This window comes from Molothrus aeneus, chromosome 1 (assembly GCF_037042795.1).
Source record: "Molothrus aeneus isolate 106 chromosome 1, BPBGC_Maene_1.0, whole genome shotgun sequence".
Lineage (NCBI taxonomy): Eukaryota > Metazoa > Chordata > Aves > Passeriformes > Icteridae > Molothrus > Molothrus aeneus.
The window spans coordinates 57,633,790-57,656,266 of NC_089646.1; the positions used below are offsets into that span (position 1 = coordinate 57,633,790).

The 22,477-nt window shown below is 39.8% G+C and overlaps 1 protein-coding gene across 1 annotated transcript in view; it reads right to left on the reverse strand.

The window, feature by feature from the left end:
- The window catches only part of PDE1C (phosphodiesterase 1C), a 316,335-nt gene that overhangs the window by 253,442 nt on the left and 40,416 nt on the right, over window positions 1-22,477 (reverse strand). Inside the window, exon 2 of the mRNA XM_066557593.1 lies at window positions 14,622-14,793. Within this exon, the coding sequence (XP_066413690.1) occupies window positions 14,622-14,793 (172 nt within the window). The remainder of the gene's footprint in view (window positions 1-14,621; window positions 14,794-22,477) is intronic.

Here is a 22,477-nt window from a genome sequence, read left to right on the forward strand (position 1 = left end):
TCTCCTGAATTACCTTGTTGGTACATTTCTATTAATAACAGATGCCAAAAACACTTCATTCCTCTATCAGTATTGCTCAGATGAGCATCCCATGCTTGAAAGGTCTCAGGATGACAATGAAAACTTTCTGCTTCAAAGACTGAAAACCTTGAAAAATACCTTAATGAAGCCAAGAAGGTTTCCTGGAATTAAAAAAAATGAAAGACATAAAAAAAATATAAATTGTGCTAATTGTTCCAAATGCTTGCATGAATTTGGGCCAGTTTCTGTCAAATTTCCCCTTGTTATTATTTGCTTAGGAGTCATTCACAGACTTCAACTGAGTTATGGCTGCACACAGATTTTTGTTCAGAACTGTAAACTTCCATTAAAACAAAGAAAAATCTTGAAAGCCAAAAAAATTTCCTTTTTCATTCAGACTTGAATACTTTTAAAGAGGCTCCACTGTCCAGAAGGCAGTTAACCACAGGCTTCATTTGCAGTTTGAATTACATCCAAGTCCAGACCACTGAAGATTGAGCAAAGAGTCTGATTTTGACTCATAATGTCATAAAAATTCAGTGTAATAAGTCAATAACATGCCAAATTAACTTTTTTACATGTCTATGGATCAGCTCTGTGGCAATCTTATGTCAGTGGCAAAATATAATAGAATAATACATAGAAGTAGGTGCCTTGCAAATGCCACAAAGACATGCAGAAAGTTGCCTGTATTTGTGTTTCACAACTGATCATGGATTCTGGCATCTGAATAACAGGATGGTGATCTGGAGGCTGGATGTGTTCCATCACCCACACAATGCCTGAGAACAATAAATGTGTGTTGTTTGGGCTACAGCTAAACTATTTTTAAGAATTGAAATGAGAAAAGTTTTGGTATTTAACACTGAATTAAAAAAAAAAAAGTCTTCCATTAAATATAAATTAACAGGACAATTCTTTCTTTCTGATTTTTTCATTGACCATTTCTTTGCTTTCTTGAACAATATCCATGTTAAAATTTTTGAAGGATTCAGAAGGGATCACTTAAAAGTGATAGGAAAGGCTGTGTCCTGTGCCAAAAGCTTTTTAAAAAGGAGAGCTGGGGAAAATGACAACTGCAAATCTGTAAGTACATAAATGATCTACAAATTCTGGTTGATAGCCTAATGCGGTAAAAAAAGCAATGGTTGACAGCCTGACATGGTGAGTAAGCCTGCTTCTGCATTGACAAGGCGCAAGTGATTAAACAACTGTTACTCAGACATCATGAGAATGCCATTATTTCTGTATGTATATTTCAAATTAAAGTACTATGGAAACAGTCTTAGGAAATGAAAATACAGAGGATGACAGTATGGAAAGATGCCACTCTACCTTACTTCAGGTGTTTGTCTATAGCAACTGAAGAAAGAAAACAACTGACATTGTATTTATAATTTTCTGCTGCTTTGTGTATGCCTGAACTGTGATAAAATCTTCCTCTGTGCAGGTGTGCTAGAAAGAAAACATTGCACGCACCAGTTTCTGAATTCAATTAAGTAGTTGCAAGTACTAAGTTAAAAAACTGATCTCTAAATTTCCGTTATTTTCATGGATAAATCAGAGTGTCTGTCCCTGAAATTATTTTCACCTACAGATTTGGACTACATTTGACACTCAAAGTTATTTCTAATTTCACTCTTGAACTGAACTGCAGAACAAAACCTGACATCCTAGATTCCTATCCCCATGGCTTGTAACTAGTGATAAAAAGATGACCATCTTTTTATCGCAACAGTGCATGTTTTTAGGGTTTTAGCTGTCATTTGACAACACTTTCAGTTACACACTGATTAGATAAATACTAAAATTAGACACTGCATAGAAGTCTGGCTTACCAGAGCTATCACTTTTCTGTCATTGAGTCCTCTTGTCCACAGGCTTTGTAGACCCAGAGCAAAGTAATTGCAGACCAGTACATGGTAAGAGGAGGTGAGTGTGATCTTCAGCCTCAAAATCATCCATGTCCATGCTCTGAGTGTTGCATTCCCCCTTCCTTGGTATCAACTGAGGCTCTGCAAGCCAACAGAGATATGGGAATGCAGTGCCTCCTACAATGGAAAGTACACTGACACTGTCAACAGTGTTAATTGCAATTCTCCTGTAGCAGCATGAACTACTTGTATAAAAATGGTAATGACAACAACAGAACAATTGAAAATACTTCCTGTATTTTACATGAGAGGGAAAAATATGTGCTTTCCTCTAAACTGTGTTTCTTTTGCTTTCTTCTTCCCCCTTGCCCCACTCCCTTGTCTTTTTAGCTTAGTTGTGGGTTTTGCATTTTCTTGGAGTTGCGCCCAAAATACCTGGTTTGTCACTGGACCTGTTTATGACAAACATCACTGCCAGTTCCTAATGCTTCTTGCAGCATCTAGATTTTGTCCTTCAGTATACTTCCAGGCTACCCATCTGACTGGTTTTGGTGCAGTGTGTTCATAGGTTTCAACTTACAACACTGCCTGGAAAGGAGCAAAATTTCCACTTGATGACAGTAGAGAGAAAAGCAGGCTTAAGTCTGTGACAGCCCACAGTTTCTCATCAGAGTAAAAACAGTGAGTACTTGATCCACACACCCTCTTTTCCAAGATACACTACTTTTTTCACTTCAAAATATTCCTGAACTCTTACTTGCAGTTTTTGTGGTCTCAAAATCAAACTAAATCTGTTTCTGAATGGATTGGATCTGGAGGATGTTTTACCATATGTTTAAGGAAAACATCACACTAGAACATACTACTTAACTTTATTGCCATCAGATAGTCCTTTAAAAGTGGATCAAACTGTATAGGAATTGCCTTTGAGTGCCTTTTTAATGTTTCTTGCTTACACAATTTAAAGAATTCAAAAAAAAGTTTCAGCAAAAGACTTTTATCTCCATTCATCACACTCTCTGACTGCTAAGAGTAAAAAAGCTGCTTTCCTGTTTTCTCACTGGGAATAAAATATATAATGTAACAGTCTTGACTTAATAACAGGGCAAGGAACTTAGGATGCACAGGACATGCACAGACATCAGGACAATATATCTGTTCCAGAACGCTCATCCCTTCCTCCAAAGTGCATTTCAAGTGCAAATCATAGGCTGGAAGAATAGGCCAGATGGTCTCCAACCCATTTTCAGTGTTATTTTCCTGGAAACTTAGCTGGTCCCTCCCATTATGAGACACTTCATTAGAGTCACTTCACATCAGAAAAGCTGGAACTGTGCATGTGCACAAAAAGACCATGCTGGGTATAACCACATGACAGGAGAGGAGGAGGTTGTGGCATATGACCTTTGAGATGTCTACCATTCTGTTAAGCTACTGATCAAGTTCAGTATGTCTAAAATGTTAATGGCATATGCATACAGAAATTTCCTTAGAAAAAGGATGGTCAGTTTTCCTTAGGAATCCAGGCTAAGAATTATGCCAACAGGAATTGCAAGGCATACCAGTTTGGTATGAATATGTAGAGGCTATTAATCTCTCATAGTGGATGTTACTAAGTAATACTTTATGAAACACTTCCTTATCAAGATAAAGACTATACTTGAATTAATGTATTTTCCTATACAAAACTTCCCACCCATATGTAGTTTCTTCTTTAAATCTGAAGGGAAGACTGGGCTGGCAAATTCTGTTAGTCACACAACTAACAGTTCCTGGAACAGCCTTGTACATATGAGTGTTACACAGACATTTAAGACTCACATGCTTGTACAGGTACACAACATTTGGCTTTAAAAATATATCTACCCTCTCTGTGTGTCAGGCCCCAACACAGTCTATCTATGTCAAGAGCTGCAGTTGATTTGATGCTGCCAAAACCAGAACTGGAAATCTTGCACAGCTACAAAACAAATGCTCAGGGTTCGTTATGGTACAAGTCCCCCAGAAGGATGACACCCTGCAGTGCCTCCTGCAGCTGGAGGAAGAAGGCTCCATCAATAGGATCCCTGTGATGAGGTGGGCTGTACTGGACACCAACCACAATGTTGCCTTTGTTGACTCAGTCTCTGATTTTTACCCATATGCTTTAGACCAGCTCATGGCTGTTCCTTAGAGAGAGCTCTTCACATTCCATCCATCTCTTGATATAGATGGTAATCCCTTTGCCCCTCCTTCCTCTCCAGTCCCTTTTAAACATCCTGCACCCATGCTTCAGTCACAGGATTTATCCCACCAAATTTCAGTAATGACAATGAGGTCATACTTTAGCAGCACGGTGGCTACAAGCCCCCTGGTTTTTGCTTATGTTGCATACATTGGTATAGCCACATGTTTGAGGCTCATAGGCTGACTCCAAACACATGGTGTTATGACTGAATTATTTTCAGAGCACTGCAGTATTACCTCTGTGCTGTACACCAAGTGGCCAGAAGCTGGCAGAAGCAAGATTTTACATCACCCATAACCAAATAAAAAATAACGGAAAGATTAGCTGCCAATGAGATTTAAAACCACAAAGCAGAACTGAAGATGATAAGAAAAGCAAAACAAACTGTCCTTGGAAAGATGAACTTTGCATCTGACATAAGAAAAGCAACCATTAAGGTGAGCGGGGGTGTTACAAACCTTAAGTTAAAAAGTGGAAGTATTTTGAAAGGTAACAGAAATTAAGAACACATGCAAGCCTTGAGCTGAAAAACAGTCTGACCTTGAAGTAACTGAATATGCCTTTCTTTTTCTCTGGTCTTATGGCCTTGGTAACAGACAATATGTATCACTTCCTGGTACAGCATAGCTGTATAGGAATACCAATGTCTCTTATGAGACAGAAGGTCTTTGCTTCACCTGCTGCCTGCTACCCTGATTTGTCATTAACATTGCTACTTCAAGGCCCCAAGTGCTAGACAAAGCCAACTGAACTGCTCCAAGATTCCAGGCCTACTTTACCTGTCAATGCAGGCCCTGGACCAAGGACAGGGAGGCTTCCTTAATAACTGTCTGGGTTTTTTACAGATCAGCATGTTCATTCTGCTCTGGATGTCTCAGTCAGCTCGTGCTGACTATTGCCTGTCACAAGATTCAGCACAGTCATTATATCCCATAAGCACCACCACAGTCTTATGCGTCTTAGTGCAGATTTCCAGATCTCCAGACTCAAAATAACGCTGAATCTCTCCTATACATTAAAACAAGTCTAGGAGAAATCATTTCATCTTGGGCACGTGAAATTTTCAGCTGAAGCACTGCCACCCACTTGTGAACACTTGAATCATCCAGGCACTAGTCTGGTGACAAAAGCAGCATTTTTTCTTGTGTTGTAAAACATAAAGAACTTACACAATCTTTTAGGTGATGTCTGCAGAACAGCACCCCAAAGTGTTTTTTGTTTCTATGCTCTCCCTGGTGGGTCAGCTACTGGCCAGCTCAGTATTATCAAAATGCCTGCTTAGGTAGTGCTTGCAAGGACTAGCACGCAGAAGGTAAAGCAGCCTATAAAGTTGTTATAGAGCCTTCTTAAGAGTTCATTAATTACCATTGTAAATTCTTATTGGTATTGCACCATTGCTCATCACAGGGATCTAGCAGATCAAAATGCAGGTTTAGGAGGAGAGTTACCAACTTCAAAGTTGATAAGTACTGACACCTCTAGCCAACATCCAGATCACACAGTCCTGAGAAGTCCATATGAATATTCCTGGGCATCAGTTCACAGCCTTGCGCAGCTGCTAAAATCTATAATGATCATGGCTTCTGTAGTGGTGAACTTGTATGTTTGTGCAAAGGAAATGATGTGTCAGATTGGTTGCATTAAGAGTGGATCAAGAAGCTGATCACTTCCATGTCTCCAATTACATTTTTCCCTTGTAAAAAAAGGGATAAACCACTACAATTCCACTGTATTTTCAAATATAATTCAAACTTGGACCTCTGCTGTCTTTAATAGACAAACAGACTAAATGCCAGTGAGAAGGGATTTTAAAATCTGTATTTTAAGCACTGAAGTAGTATAACCATCAGGATACAAAATTACTTGTGCATTGCTGACTCAGTTACTGCAAACAAATATATATGACAATCTCTTTCAGAAAAGAGATAGTAAAATAATTATACAAAAAAAATAAAGACCATCAGAACACTTCTAAATTATTAAAAGATCATGCACCACATGTATTTGGGAGCTAAAGAGAGGACTGATTTTGTTTGATTTTTTTTTTTGCTTTACATCTGGATTACAATGGATTATTAATGCAGGAAAGCTAAACATGGAAGAATTGAAATAACACATTCCTTCTTTTATGTTTAAATGAATTTCCAGCTCATATCTAGATGTTGACAAAATCAAATATTGATCTCTTCTTAAATTTCCAAGCTACAGAAGATAATTGTACAGTAGAAAACAAGATCTAATACAAGATGTGGCAACATGAATTTCATGCTCCTTATATGTAGTCATTTAAAACATAGGAAATCAGACGGAAGTATGACTCATTTTGACTTTGGAGAGACATTTTCCTAACTGTGTGTCTCAGTTTAGAGACAAATTTTAGGAGAAAACACACTGGAATGAGCATTTCCTCTAAAGACAAGGGCTTTGATAATTCCATTTGCCAATGAGAGAAATTAATACCGGTGAGTGAAAGTAAAAAAAAAAAAAAACAAAACCTGTTATAGATAAGTAATGTAATTGTTGGCTCTCACAAGTAAGAGACAGATATTATGTGTATGTTAAGATGTGTAGTGATGTTATTGTAAAATGTGCCCCAGGGCCCTCTTTCCCCTCCCCTCGTAATAGCTTTAGTGGTTGGGGCATTTGGGGGGAGGGCAGACCTGTTACTAAGAAACATGGCATGGGAACACCTGACCTCCAATCAAGTTGCAAGAGAGCAGTCTCCACCAATGGACAGTGATGAAGAGTTAACTGACAGACTTTAGGAGGGGCTAGAGTTACCTGATGCAACACCAAAGGTATAAAAGGGGGAGCAGACATTTTGTGAGTGAGCCAGCTGGCTGGTAGTCACACAGAGGGCTTCTAGGGCTGTAATTTTTCCTTATTCAGTCCCTTGTTGTAATTTTTTGTTGAGATTTATTAAACCTTTAAAATTTTAAAAGTGAGCAGTCATTTCTCACAAAATCAAGCTGTTTATTAACAAAAGAAAAAAAATGTGTCTACAAAGCACAGAAAAGGATTGAATAAATGCTGGATATTGAAATTTCAAAACCTTAACCCCACCCCCCCACACCCGACCATGTGGCCTGGAGGCAAAGATGGCAGCTGCACCATTTGTCTCAGGGAAGGGGAGGAACAGGAGTTCATGCAGCTCCTCAGGCAGAATAGATGGGAACCTTTTCGGCATTAGTCTCTTCAAAGCCAGTGAAGCTGGTGGGTTTTCGTGTTCTTTCTTATATTGGTTCAGCTTGTCCAAGGTCTCAGATTCATGACAGCGCCTCGCCAGCTCCCTGGACCAACAACAAAAAAAAAAGCAAGCAGAGAGGATTCCTGGTACAGCCTCCAGGCTAGGGGAAGGAAAAAAAGGAAAACTTCTTGCTTCAAGCTAGCATGAAAAGCTAGTCCAACAAAAGGAACAATGCAACATCCTGGTTGACCAGAGCACCTGGAGAAGGATGGTTTGAACAAAAGCCCTGCTGGAGCCCAAGGCTCCCTACCCCCAGGTCCATCTTAAAGTTACAGCAGACATTTCTGGGCATAAAGAAGATGATTAGGGAATAAAATATCATCATAAAATCATTCCAAGACACTGTGCATGAAAGGATTTATATACTGCTTTAACAGCAGTGAATCAGATGCAGTAAGGTAAAAATGACCATATAATATTGGCTTTCACATTTATGTATTAGCTTTTGCATGTTGTTATTGATCATAAGTATTTAGATACAGTACAAATTATGACTCCTTTTAGCTGCTTATTAATATAACATAATTTATCAGTTTAAGTATGCAATCGCTAATGGAAATAGTAGTGTAATGAATATATCTATGTATCACTTATAGAAATAGTGGTGTGATGAACATGTTGTACTATAGACCTTAGCAAAACAAAGGATGTTTTGAAAAATGTGTATATATGATTGGCTTTTCGCAAATATTAAAATGAATATATTGTGTGTTGTGTTAGAAAGTTATGCTGTATTAATCCTTTTAAGTAGTGTGTTAAATACAGTTTTAGGCTACAACATAATTTAAAAAAAAACCTATGTGATGTAAGAGACTTTTTCTAACTAGCTCAAGGAATGGATAAGATAATCAAGAAATTCTTTGCATAGAGATAACAGCAACAAGGCATTAAAATACCAAAGAGAAGAATTATTGCCTCCTTATTGGGAAGAACCACGCTCCTTCTACCTCCTTACAGACTCCACAGAGCCAAACTATGATTTACAAGATGAAGGGTGGGGGAGTTGACAATAAACAGAAAAATCCATAGTTTGAAAGGAATGTTTGTATCATGTATGAGATATATGAATATGCAACAGGCTATTGCTTTTAAGGGTTAATCCTTTGTTAGCGGACATGCTTTTTTGAGGAAAGCATCCAAACGTTCATAATTCTTTGCTTTTTTACTGTCCTTTATTATCCTAAATCTGATTGTCCAAATTCTTATTGCTCGAATTTGTATTACTATTTTTTATTTTTATAATAATTTGTATAACTACTTTTATATTTTTATTACTATTTTTATATAATAGCAATATTTTATTACTATTGAACTTTTAAAATTTTAACACAAGTGATTTGCGTTTTTCATAATTTTGTGCTGAAATCCAGAAATTAACACCTCACTGCTGGGGCCTCAAAGGATTCCGAGTGAGGAAGGTGTGCCCTGCCAAGTTTGGCAGCTTTGCTCTATTTCTTCTGGCGTGATTGGGCAGATGCAGGTTCCAACCAGTGGACAAAAAGAGACAATAAAACAAAGAAAAGGGAAAAGGCTCCCTAAAACCGCAGTAAGACTAGTAGTGTGCATGAAAACCTGGAAAAGAAAAAAGGATTAGTAAGCACTTTTTCAGGGGGCAGGTACGGAGCGGGGGGATGAGTATGTGTGTGAATGAGAGGTGGCTAGACCTCTCAATTCCAGACCTGCTAAGTGAGTGCAGGAGTCTCCCATATTGTGTTTCGGTCTTTTCACGAGAAAAACAGCCAGTAAAGAGACAAAGTGAGAAATAAAAGGAGTGAGAGAATCCTCCGGGGTAGCTGGGACTGGTTCCCAGGGGTTGGACCCCTCAGAGGAAGGGAGCAGAGGAGTTTCCTAGCACAATCCAGTGGGAAAGTAGGACAAAAGGGAGGGGCCCCTAAAAATTCTGATGGGTTGAGGGATGAGAATGCCTGAGAGCATCCACGATTAAACCTGCTGGGTTGAGGGATTATTATGTCCAAGAGCATCCAGAGTTGAGCAAAATTCTGCTGGATTGAGGATATGCCCAAGAGTATCTGGAGTTGGACAACACACCTGGATTGAGGGATAAAAATGCCCAAGAGCACCTGGGGTTGGACAACAGAGCTGGACTGAGGGATACCCAAAAACATCCAGGGCTGGCCAGTAACATCTGAGATTGTAACAGGTGATTTGAAAGTAAAAGGTACCTTATTGTTGTCTTGCTGAGTGTGAGAGTGAGTCACACACAGAATCAGCTGCAGCTTCCCAGGCAGGTGGCGGGGGGGGGGGGGGGGGGGAGGGCTGTGGAAAAAGGTGTATGTGACCCGCAAACAGTCCATTGTTCCCCTGGGGAGTGTGGGGGGCCGTGGTGAAGGAGTGTGAGTTACACACAAATTAGCCTCACAGGTGAAGAGGCGACCAGATTCAGGGCCCTTGCCAGAGGCCCAGGAGTACTGAAGCCCAGAGGCCAACCCCAAGGTGAGGGTGGACCACATGGACCAGTGATTCTCTGGCAACAGGGGTCCACTTCAGCTCCTGAGGGTGTGAAAGAATGTGTGAAAGTGAATGAGAAATAAAAGTGAGTAAATGTAGATGAATGAAAGTATATGTAATGTAGATTGTTGATTTTAAGCTTCACTTTATCTCCTTGGAGGGAGGTGTATTGTATTGAATAATATTCAATATTATTCAATATTGAGAAAAAAGAGCTTTTGTGTGTGTAGTCAGAAGAAGGTGGTATTCAGAAAAAGTGAGAAACAGAGACAGGGGACGAATAGATAAGATCTTGAAAAATGGGACAGAAAACCAGTAAGATGGGTACAGGAAAAAAAAAAAGAGGAGAAAAGACACTAGCTGATAGGATAGTATGCAGTAGTTGATAGGAAAAACACGCAAACTATTGAAAAAGGGAAATTAACCTTAAATTGGTAAGCTCAAACTTGTGATGTAAGATAGTTTTTGTGACTAGCTCAAGAAATGGATAAGATAATCAAGAAATTCTTTGCATAGAGATAACAACACCAGGACACCAAGATCCTAAGAGAAGAATTATTGCCTCCTTATCGGGAAAATCCAGACTTCTCCCAGACTTCGAAGAACCAAGAAATTGATTTATAAGATGGGGTGGGGGAGCAGAAATTAAGCAGAAAACACCCTTTGTTTGGAACATCTATGAGATATATGAATATGCAACAGGCTATTGCTTTTAAGGGTTAATCCTTTTTTAGCAAAGCCTGCTTTTGTGGCAGAGTGCAAAAAGCACCTGGATGTAATTCTTTGCTTTTTGTTGTCTTTTATTGTCCTAACTTTGATTGTCCAAATTCTTATTGCTCTAATTTTTATTACTATTTTATTAGTATTAAACTTCTAAAATTTTAACACAACTGAATGGCGTTTTTCACAGTGCTGAATAAGTACATACCTACTTTACAACTTCCACGAGTTGTGTTTTTCCACATATCACCTTTCCCAGCTGCGTTTGGGAACCCAGCTGCCACTACCCAGCCCTGCCACTTCTCTGCCACTGCTCTGTTTTTCACTACACTGTAACCCTGTATCTCCTACCTGCCAGGACACCCCATCTCCTGCTACAGCTGAGGAGTTTCTGCTACATTTCATTTGCTACCCCAGCTGTGCCCGCCTCTGTCATTCCAACTGCTGCTCCAAGGTTCCTGCTACAATCCATGTCGCCATCCAGAGGGGCACCAGGACTGGCTCCCCCTGTGAGTTTTTAAAGGAAGGCCCTTTTCTGTCTCTTCTGCCCACACACTGACCATTACCCATGTGGAGAGAGGCAGCTGGGCTCCTGCCGCAGCACCTCCTGCAGCCACGGGGGAGTCATAGAACCTGCCCTGCCCAGCTGGAAGCCAACAGCGCCCGAGCTGACTGTGACCATAGCTACATCAAAGGTTGTCAGAGGCTGAAATAGTATTGTTTATGAGTTAAACATTTTCATGAAGGACTTTTAAAACTGTATTATTAAAGCTGCAAAGAATACCACCAGATCCTGAATAGGCCTTCTGAGTGAGGCCCTGGACTGTTCAGTGATGAAGATAAGATAAAGTAACAACTCAGGATTGGGAACTGTTCACAAAGCACAAGAGGAGACCACAGCCCCAGGGCTATCAGCTGCCAGGCTTTGAACAGACCCTTGCACCAAAGAGTGAGGGGAGAGCACTTTGGGTGCATGTTGGAAAGGCCTCTGGTCAGAGGCAGTGAACGCCCATCCTCCAGTGTGCAGAGAGGCTCAGCTCTGGGGCCCTTTACCTGGATAAGCTTATCCACAGCAGAAGGGAGTGTCATGGCCCACCAAAGACGCCCCCCATGGGGTCCCCAGACCCTGCACCAGAGCACTGCAACATGATGCAACAGATCCTCAGTGTTGCAAGGGACTTGGCATTCCAAACTAGCCCAAAGTGTATATTAATCCACTGAATTCTATACTCTTCTGTGTGTGGCAGCCTGTGGTGCAGTGTGGTGTGGTGCAGTGTGGCCACAGTGGGGAATCTTTACCACCAAGAAGACCAGATGGAGGTGTGAAAAGCAAGGTTCATTCTCCTGGTAAAATTTAAAAGTTTAATCAAGGACAATAGGAAACAAAGACAATAAAGCAAAGATATACAGTTGGGGGCTTCTTGTCAGTCAGCTAAGAGCACACCAGCTATTTTGGAAACACCCTTTATATACAATTTCTATTGCATCAGCTGGTTGCATATTCATAAACAATTATGCATATTTAAACTTTCCCCCAAACTAGTTTACATGTTCCAAGAACTGTTTAGTATGGTCCCTCCTCAGGTCTGCCTTTTTAGAGCATGCACATTTCTTCGCTGTGGTTTTAGTCCATTCATATCATCACCTCTAGTTTTTGGGTTTTGGTCCATACTGTCTTCAGACGATGAGTGCTGATAGTTGGCATATCAGGAGCAGGGGTCCTCATCATATGTTCATTGGATATTATCCCAACCAAGCCGGCATTTTAACACAAGCATACTTATATCAGCTATTTCACTACTATATCTAACAGAAATAAAGACTATATTTTTATCGCAAAGTAACTTTAACATTATACATATAGCATCCATTTTAATATTTGCAAAAAAGCCAATAATATAATATATATCTATAACAGAGGGGAACAATGTAGGGACCTTTGTATGGGTGATATGCTTCTACCTAAGCCCTGTCACTCTCCCCATCTCCCTGGTCCCTATGCAAACTTCTTTCTCTATCTCTTTCTTTCTTTTCTCTTTCTTTGTCTTTGCCTCTTGAACTATTAAATAAAATATATAAATCTTTTTGGTACCAGCATCTAACCTCATTTGGCTTTAATCTCATTTTTGGGTGTATTTTGAACCTTCCAAGTTTTTTCTGGTTTATACACAGAGGTTTAATTATTTGGTTTATACACAGTGTTTTCTTTGCTTTTCTGAGTTTAAACCAGATCACAACAAAGGGGAAAGTGTTTGACAGTTGAGAGAAGATTTTTATTTGGGTTTCTGTTTTTGTTAGTTGTTGCTGCCATTGTTGTTGTTTGTTTGCCCTGTTATTACATATTAGTAAAGAACTGTTATTCCTTTTCCCATATCTTTGCCTGAAAGTCCCTTAATCTCAAAGTTATAATAATTTGAATGGAAGGGGGTGATACTTTCCATTCCAAGGGAGGTTCCTGCCTTCCTTGGCCGACACCTTTTTTACAAACGAAGACAACTCTCTTATCTTCCACTCCTCCACAAAACTATTAAGCACACACAGGGCTTTGATTCTTTGGAAAACTAGGCAGTTACTATTTATTTTGTAACAACAATTTATTTGGATTTCCATCTATGAAGTCCCCCAAAATGCCACATTACACAGTAATATCTATATTGATACAATACAAAGATTCTGTGATGTTTATAAAGCCTTTTAAACTGTACTAGCAAAACTTTTTTGTTAAATTAAATTTTCCAACTCATCAGTCCTTATTATGCTATACTATTCAGAATGCCAACACACTATTTTGCTGCATTAAATGTTTCACATTATCTTGACAATAGCAATGTAAGGAATGCTGCTACCCATATATTGTTATGCAAAGTAAAAGCGGACAAATATTTAGATCTCTTGAAATTATAGATTTTAAATATCAGCGGTACAAAGCTTTTAAGTCATTAAATACCATAGGCCATCATAAAAGGATGGTAAGGTTTGGAAATGCTTGTCCTGTATCATTTAAATGTGAATATTAAAGAATGAAAATCCACTATGAAATTACAGGGTTATTATAATAGACTGGCATAAACTCACTTTATGGTATTATGCTTTTAAACATCAATCAGCATGAACAAATACCTGACATTACTACCTAATATAAAGACTCAATCAAGTACCTTCAAAATAATCATATGAAGAATGAAATAAGTTTCACAGACTCAGGTATAATCAAAATCACTGCAGTCAGAGAAATTTATCCAAATCAAGGAACATTATTTTAAACACAGGTATGTTTAATACAAAAGAAAAGTAGAGCACAAATTTTCAACAATGAAAAAATAAGCTGAAAAAACATTTTGAAAAATCAATTCTGCCACTCACTTTGCTTTTTCTGGGCACACCAATTTCACACCAATTTTCAAATTTCAGTCAAAAATCCATTGTATGCCCTATGGATTCTCTATTTTACCTCACTTTGAGAGACAATTTTTCAGAAAACATATTTCCAAGAAACATATGGTAACTGTATATTGACAGCATTAAATAAAAGAGTGGAAAACACAAGAATATATAGATATTGATCTATATATAGATATATCACTCTGCAACAGCAGAAATCACTTTTTTGCAAGACCCTGGTCAGAGTTCTTACCCTTGATATATTAATGCTAGGCAGTTCTCAAGACATTACATCAATAGGAAAAGATGTAACTCACCCTTGCATCAATGAAGCACATCATCTGACCTAAAGTGCAATTTTTCATCATTTAATCCCTTGCAAATGAAATAATACCAATCTTCAAAGACATCATCATATAATGAGCTGTCTTTGTTGATTTTTTGACTAGTTGCAGACTTTCTGCCTAGTAAATAATCTTTTGGGGATGCTAGTAAAGTGTAAGAAATTAAAGGCCAATCCAGTCACTATTATTTATGGATTTATTTTTACATTCTTTTTCAGTATGAAGATATGCAGCATTACAGAATCTTTTGGTATTCTGTCACCAAACCCACACCACAGATTTCATCTTAAACAAATAGCCTCTCAAAGATAAATGAAGTAAATTCATATCAGTCAGACCTGAAAGATGTTTTCACCAATGCCTCAGGGTTGTCCACTGGTAGTAGTTCATCTGCTAAAATTTCTTCAGGAGGTCTCGGGTCATTGATAATGGTCAGCTTTGGCCTTTCCTTGAGGTTGCTGGTCAGCCCACCAATAATGGTGTTCCACAAGCAGTTTTGTGATTTAGACCCTGAAAAAACAATGAGAAGGAAAATAAATTCATAGGCTTATTGCCCAGCATGTCAGAATTCTGAAAAATAAAGGTGGTCTGCTATCATTTTACCTTTGCATAACCACAGTTTGGGAATAAGCCTGAAAACCTAAATAAAAATTCAAAGTGGAAATAAGCACAAACATTAGGGTCATTCCAAATGCAAAAATGTAATGCTTCCCATAAAAATATGGGAAGTTATTACATAACATTATTACATAACATGAGGCTTTCACACCTGTCCTGGGTTGTCCTGGTGTCTCTGAAGTCAGCAACTGATTTTAATTAGGTAAAATTTTCTGATATTTTCCCAGCTTTCAAATCAATTATCCAGTGGGCCTAATACATGGATTAAGGGTTACTTTTTGTTGCAATACACACTAAATACACAAGATGAAACCAATCAGAAGAGCTGTTATCCCATGGGTCAAGAAAATAAATCACAAAAACTATCCTGTTGGAAGCAGCAATATCTGCTGCTGTGGACAGGAGCCAGCAGCATTTTTTTTTTCTGATTGTCTTAAATATCTTTTTTTCACACAGTCTAGATGTTACAAAGACAGAAGATCAGCAATAATTCTTATCTACTTTCTCCATTCCATAATTATGTTCAGACAATTTCCCAGATAATCAGGAAAACTCCATACTCTTTGCTCTTAAATGTGAGCAGCTACCTAACGTGCAAGAACTGTATTGACCCAGAGTTACAGGTAGCCTTGAAATTCTGTGCCAAGCCCTGTAGCTGTATTTCTAGCTACAATAGCTAGAAATATAACCTCTCACACCATGTAGTCCAAAGCCAAGTAATGACTACACAAAAAGAGCAGAAATATATGCAACATCAACACAATATTGTTATTCAAGGGCCTGTAATGTTATGGCTGTTCTTTAGACAACACTTTAGCAAACTTTTCTGTCTAATTATCAGGAGCCATTCACATTCCAATCATCCAAGACTTTCATTGTTGGGACTGAAGCCCCTTTGCAGAGGAAACTCTGGTGAACTGACAGCACCCCACTTGACTCACTACATACATCACACAGTCAGAGCAGATTTCCCTCATCAGCTTGTCCCCAGGTTTCCCATAGAACACATGGCTCACATGGTGATCAGCATTATGACGGCTGAAGCTGGCTGCCTCCAGGGAGGTATCCCAAAAAAGAAATCCCTGGGTTTTTAACCCATACACTCTATGCACCCATTAAAATACTGATATTTATTCTGAGGTCTTCTCATCCTTCACTGGCTCTTGCAAGAGTCTCTGGGTGACTGGCCACTCTGACCATCCTCACCTCACTGGACTATGGCCCAGGTCCCCATGCCCTTATTTAAGCAAATGGTCTGCACCAGATCATGTCTTGTTGCCTGGGGCTCTCTATTTCCTCACACCCATGGCACAAGCTGTAACTTGCATGCCAGGCTACCTGCACTAGGTATAGTCCTCAACAGTATTTTCTTCCTTTTGTTAAGCATACCTGCTAATACATTAAAAGGGAAATTTCAATTAATTTAACCATTTCAAGAAATTTAACCACTACCCTTACATACCAAATTATCACAAGTAACAAACATAGCAAAATTCAGGCTAAGATGATTGTCATAGGGCAGAGTACAAGATTACTGATTCTTGTGCACAAGTGCTTAAATAATTACCAATACAGAAAAGGATTCTCAGAAGTAAATTATTGCCCAGTTGGTTGGTTATCCACTACTCGTTTGATGTAAGAATGTTGTATCCGATTTTCCTAACCTAAAATTTTAACAGCAAAATAGGAACACCCTAAAACAGTACTGTCATTTAGAATCATAGCCTTGCACCGTGTCCCAGGTGCAGAATCTGGCATTTGACTGGTTAAACTTTATATGATTGCTGATTTTTCAGGCCTTTAATTTGTTGAGGTCTCTCTGCAGGGCCTCTGCCCACAAGGGAGTCAACAGCTCCTCCCAATTTAAGGTCATCAGCAAACTTAGTTAATATTCCCTCAAGTTCTGCATCCAAGTCCTTAATGAAGAAAATTGGGCTGAGGACTGAGCCCTGCAACACTCCACTAGAGAGGTCACTAGTCTGATGTTACCCTGTTCCCTATAACTCTTTGTGTCTGACCTGTGAGCCAGTTTCTTATCCATCTCGGAACATGATTATTTAGTTGTATGCTGGACATTTTGTTGTGAAGGATCCTGTGAGAGACAGTACCAAAAGCTTTGCTGAAATCTGAAAAGATTGCATCCCCTGGCTTTCTGATATGAGATAAGTGGGTTACCCTGTCATAGAAGGAAGTCATATTCAACAAGCAGGATTTTACGCTCACGAAACCATGCTTGGCTGTGACCAATGACTGCATTTCCTCCAGATATTCAATACTTCTCAGAATAATCTTTTTAATTATTTTACTAGGCACTGAAGTGAGACTGGCAGGCCTGTCATTTCCAGAGTCCTCCTTCTTGCTCTTCTTGAAAATCAGGACAACATTTGGTAGCTTCCAGTCAGCTGGGACCTCACAAAATTCCTAAGACTGTTCAAAAATCATCAAAAGAGATTTGCAATGACATCAGCTAGACCTTTGAGGATTCTTGGATGAAGGCCCCATAGAATTTTAGGGACCGAAATGAAACAGCAGGTCCCACACAAATTCAGGTTCAGCTGGGAACATTCTCACAGCTAGGGTCCTCCAGCTCAGGGCACTGAGAACCCCTTGGTCCACCATCCATGTTGAAGACAGAGGCAAAGAATGCATTAAATACCTCTGCCTTTTCATCCTCATCCTTCAACAGGCCAATGTTATTTCTACACTGTCTTTTGCCATTAATGTGTATTTTAGAACTCCTATTGTCTCACACTTGCTGGCCTGCTTCAGCTCCAATTGAGCTTTGGTCACACAAATTTTCTTCCTACAATGGCAAGCAGTATCTCTGTATTCTTCCCATGTCACCTGACTTTGCTTCCACTGGACATACACCTTCCTTTCTTTGCCTTATTTCCAAGACAAGATCCCTGTTCAGCCAAGCCAGCCTTCTGCCTTTGCCTGCTTGACTTCCAACAGGGAATGCCTACCTCCTGTACCTTTAGGAGATGATGTTTAGAAAGTAACGAGCACGAGCACTGATGGACCTCAGCACCTGCAAAAACATTTTCCCAGGGTATTTTACATGCTAATTCCCTGAGCAGTCCAAAGTCTGCTCTCCACATGTCAAGTTGAAGTTTTGCTGGCACTTTTCCTCATGTCAGTGGAGATTTCAATCACTTTGTGGTCACTGTGGCCAAGATGGATGCCAATCATCACTTTTCTCATTAGAGTGTCTCTGTTGACAAGCATCAGATCAAAGAGGGTATTCTTCTGAGTTGGCTCCCTTAGGACCTGTTGTCATCCAGGCTTTTAGCAATCTTCTGGCCTGGGCTGGACGAGCCGTGTGAAGTTCTGAGTTGGTTTAGGCCAAATAGAAATCCACTATAAGGACAAGAGCAGTTGACTTGAAAGTGTCCCTTTGTTCTTCAAAGAATAATCATCAGTACCATCATCCTGGCTAGGAGGTCTAGTAGATTCACATGATGATATTAACATTATTTGTTTATCCCTTGATTCTTATACAGATACCCCCAATTGTGCCAGTGCCAACTGTAAGCTCCATACATTCTGACCCTTCTATTACAGGACTCACCCCAGCAGGTTTCAGTTATGCCAGTGATATCAAATCTCTGGGATTGGGCCAAAGCCTCCCCTTGTTTGTTCCTCATGCTGTGTGCATTAGTGTAGAAACATTTCAGGCATGGTACAGTGTAGCCAACACCTCATGAAGCAGATTGAGAGATCCTATTAGTCCACAGTTGCTTCAGGTTTTCGGCACACCATCCCAATGCTCATCACTGGCCAGTCTGGTATTTTCCCTTTCCTCCTTCCATGCTCGTTTAAAGCTCTTTCAACAAGACCTATTAACTCCTGTGCTAGAACTCTTCTTCCCTCCTGAGAAAGGTGCATCCCAGCAGGTGACAGTAGACCAGGTGTTGAAGAGATCATCCCATGGTCAAAAAACCCAGAATTTTTCCAATTACACTAGGCTTGGAACCAAACATTGACCTGATGCATTCTTATCAATATTATTCCTTGTTACGAGAAGGACCAAGGAAATCACAGCCTCTGCTCTTGTTTCCTCAACTAATTATCCCAAAGTCCTGAAGTCTCTTTCCATTGCCCTCAGACTTCTGTTATTTTATTGCTGGTGGCTTGAACAATCAATAACAGATAATAGTTAGAGGATCTTAGTAGACTGGAGAGTTTTCCAGTGATGTCCCTTATCCTTGCCTGCTGGGAGACAGAAGACATCCATGTGAGTTGGGTCCAGTCTGCATATCAGGCCCTCTGATCCCCTTAAAAAATGAGTCTTCTATTACAACTGCCCTTTTTGCCTTCTTATTTGGGTTCTAATTTGGACTTTCTAGACAATACCTCATTTAAAACTTCCTTTCTGGGATGTACATTTATGTACCTGTGTTTCAGCTGGTGTGGGCTGATACCACATCACTACTGAGATGGTGAAGAGTCAGGAGGGAAGCCATATGAGGAGTAGCTGGGATAACTTGGCTTAATCAGCCTAGAAGAAGGGGAGATCTCACAGCTGTCCTTAACTTCCTTACAACACAAAACACAGGAGCAAGCACTGATCTCTTCTCTCTGGTTACCAGTGACAGGACCTGAGGGAATTGTACGAGGTGGATGTTTAGGTTAGCTGTCAGGAAAAAGTTTTTCACCCAAAGCGTCACTGGCCACTGAACAAGATCCCCAGGGAAGTGGTCACAGGACCAAGCCTGCCAGAGTTCAAGAATGCTCTCAGACACATAGTGTGATTCTTGGGACTGTCTTGTGCAGGGCCAGGAGTTGGACTTTGATGATCCTAGTGGGTCCTTTCCAACACATGAAATTCTGTGGTATCATTGTGCATACTTTCTCTGCTCTTCAAACCTTTTTTTCACATATAAAACACACTGTATCAAGTGATCATCGCTACCCAGCAAGTTGGTCTTATCTGGGATATAAGTTCCTGGCAGAGCTAAGTGCCTCCAAAGAGATTTTACACTGGGAGTCCTACAGGTCACCATAGAGCATTTTGTACATCTCACAGAACCAAATTTAAGGCTTCTGGCCATTTCAGGTAAGTAGATGCACATACTCTTACTAATTTCTCTTATAACATTGTATTAGTTTTCTCTACATTTCATGAATGCTGTGGGTGATACAGCATATGTAATTTCCTCTCAATTTCCAAAGACTTACACAGCTTGTTGATCGTATTTGCTGTAAAATGAGCACCTTTGTCTCATTAGTTCAATTTACTCTGATATCCCATATTCAGATATAACTTCCTTTAGCAAGGCTTTTACTACTCATTTGTCAACCCTTCTTTTTGGAAAGGCTTCTGCCCAGTCTGAGAGATGATCTACTATCACTTACAAGTAGGCCTGTGGTCTCAGAGCTCAGTCTGATACTTGAGAATTTCTGGTAAGTTGGGCAGTTATTTATGATTTATTTTGCAGCAGCAAAAATTCTTGTAGCCACCCATACTTTCTGTACTGGTTTAGCTATTGCTTCCATCCTTCCATGGGATTTCTCATGAAATCATCTAGCCATGCTGAGGAAGTATTTCTTTGGCAGAATTGGTTTTGCTCCAACTGACCATAATTCCATCATTATTTTGAGTTGCCTTCCACTTTTCCCATTGGCTTTTCTGTTGAGCAGTCCTTCTCATAAGTAGTCTTCTGGTGTCTTAAATTTAGCCATTCACTCTGGTCAGCCATCAGAGTCAATGTTACATTGCATCAGAGCAGCCTCTGCAGTTGCATCAGCTACAGGACTCCCTCTTCCTGTTTCTGTAATACCACTAGTGTGGGCTGGTCAGTTTCTACAGGTAACTTTACCGATTAACTGTACATTGCATATTTCCTCTCCATTAAATATTCTTTTCCTGCTAATGTGAAAAATCTTTGTTCTCTCCATAATATTCCTGATGCATGACAGAGCAAAGGTGTGATAAGAACAGCAAAGCAACGATCAGAACAGAAATACAGGGGATGCTAAACCTGCATTACTAGAAATATTCCTGCTACAATTGAGATAACCTCTGCCTGGGAATGGTCCAGACCCAATGCGGTATAAGGAAGGGATTCAGAAGCAAAGAGCATTTCTGCATTTGCTCACTGTGAAAATCTTAGAAGATTTTACTTGATGCAGTTTTTACTGTGGAAATTCTGCATATTTATCCTACATATAAGTAATTAAGAATTTTTCTCCAGATGGTCTGAAATCTTCTCAACACCTTGTTTATTCAAGTTTATTAATATTAATAAGTTTTTGGGTGAAACCAGGTATGAATTAATAAAGCTGGGGAAATGTCTTGGTTTGGAAAGACAGGTGTCTGCTAAGGAAGGCAGGAGCCTCCCCTGAAATGGAAAAATGTAAACCCCCTCCCTCTGAATTGCTATAAATTTGAAATTAAGGGACTCTCAGGCAAAAATAAGGGAGCAGGAATAACAGTTCTTTAATAGGGAAGAAAATAAAAATATAAAATAAACAATACAGTAAACCAAAACAACACTGACAGAGTCAGAACACAACCTGACACCCTGTGGTCAGGGTGTTGGTAGCAGTTCAATTGGAATTGTGGCTGCAGTCCTCCTGGAGTGCCAGGTATGGTTCTGTTGGAGAAGTGATCCTGAAGAAGGGGTGTAGTCTTCCTCTGAAGATCCAGTGGAAGAGGCAGCTATTCCCCTGGGAAATCCAGTGGAGAAGCTGTGCTGGTGTTCCAGAATCTCAAGACTCTATCTGGGTAGGAATGTTTGGCTCCTCCTTCTAGGCAGAGCATCTCACAATGGGATGCTATAGTTCTTATCAGTCATGCAGTGACATTCAATAGCCTATTATCAGCAGATATCTCCCCGGAGGGAGGATTGGTTGTGGAAGAGATAAGAAAAACTGCCCACTTAACAGAAGACAACTGCCATACAGATGGCAAATAGAATACATCTTGCCTCACAATCTGGGACAGTAAAAAAGATTAATTTCTGACAAAAAAGTCACAACCCACACCAAAGATGATTTCTAGTATTTTCATAGATTTCCCATACCACTGTCCCTTTAGATATGCTTATTCTCCAGCCACACTCTGTGGAGACCCTGAGAGGCATTCCCTGGGTTAGAGAGACACAAGAAGCTTCCCTCAAAAGCTCTCCCGACCCCATTGGCTCCTTTCTTTGAATCTGTGTCCCTCAGCCACTCCCTCCCTATTCCCCCATTGGCACACATCTTGTATTGCCCCAACACCACTGTTCAGCCCCTACCTCTCGAGACACAGAAACCTGGACTCTCCTCTTGAGTGTGCACTTGGACCCTGAACATCTTACTGTGTGGCTGAATTAAACATCTGTGGATATTATGCAAAGGCCCTTTGTGCTTCCTTACCCCAGACTTTATTAAGCAGCTATTCCAGCTGCAACAACACTCGACTCTTGTAGAATGAAGTCTAGGCTGATTTTCATCTGATCAGATGAGACTGTCAGCATGAAAACTATGGATATTTACTTTATTCTCCTAAATGGGTGACACCTTTTGACTTCCATTGCAACATTTTCTATTTTTTTTTTAATACCATGCACATTTTCCATTCTAACCTGGA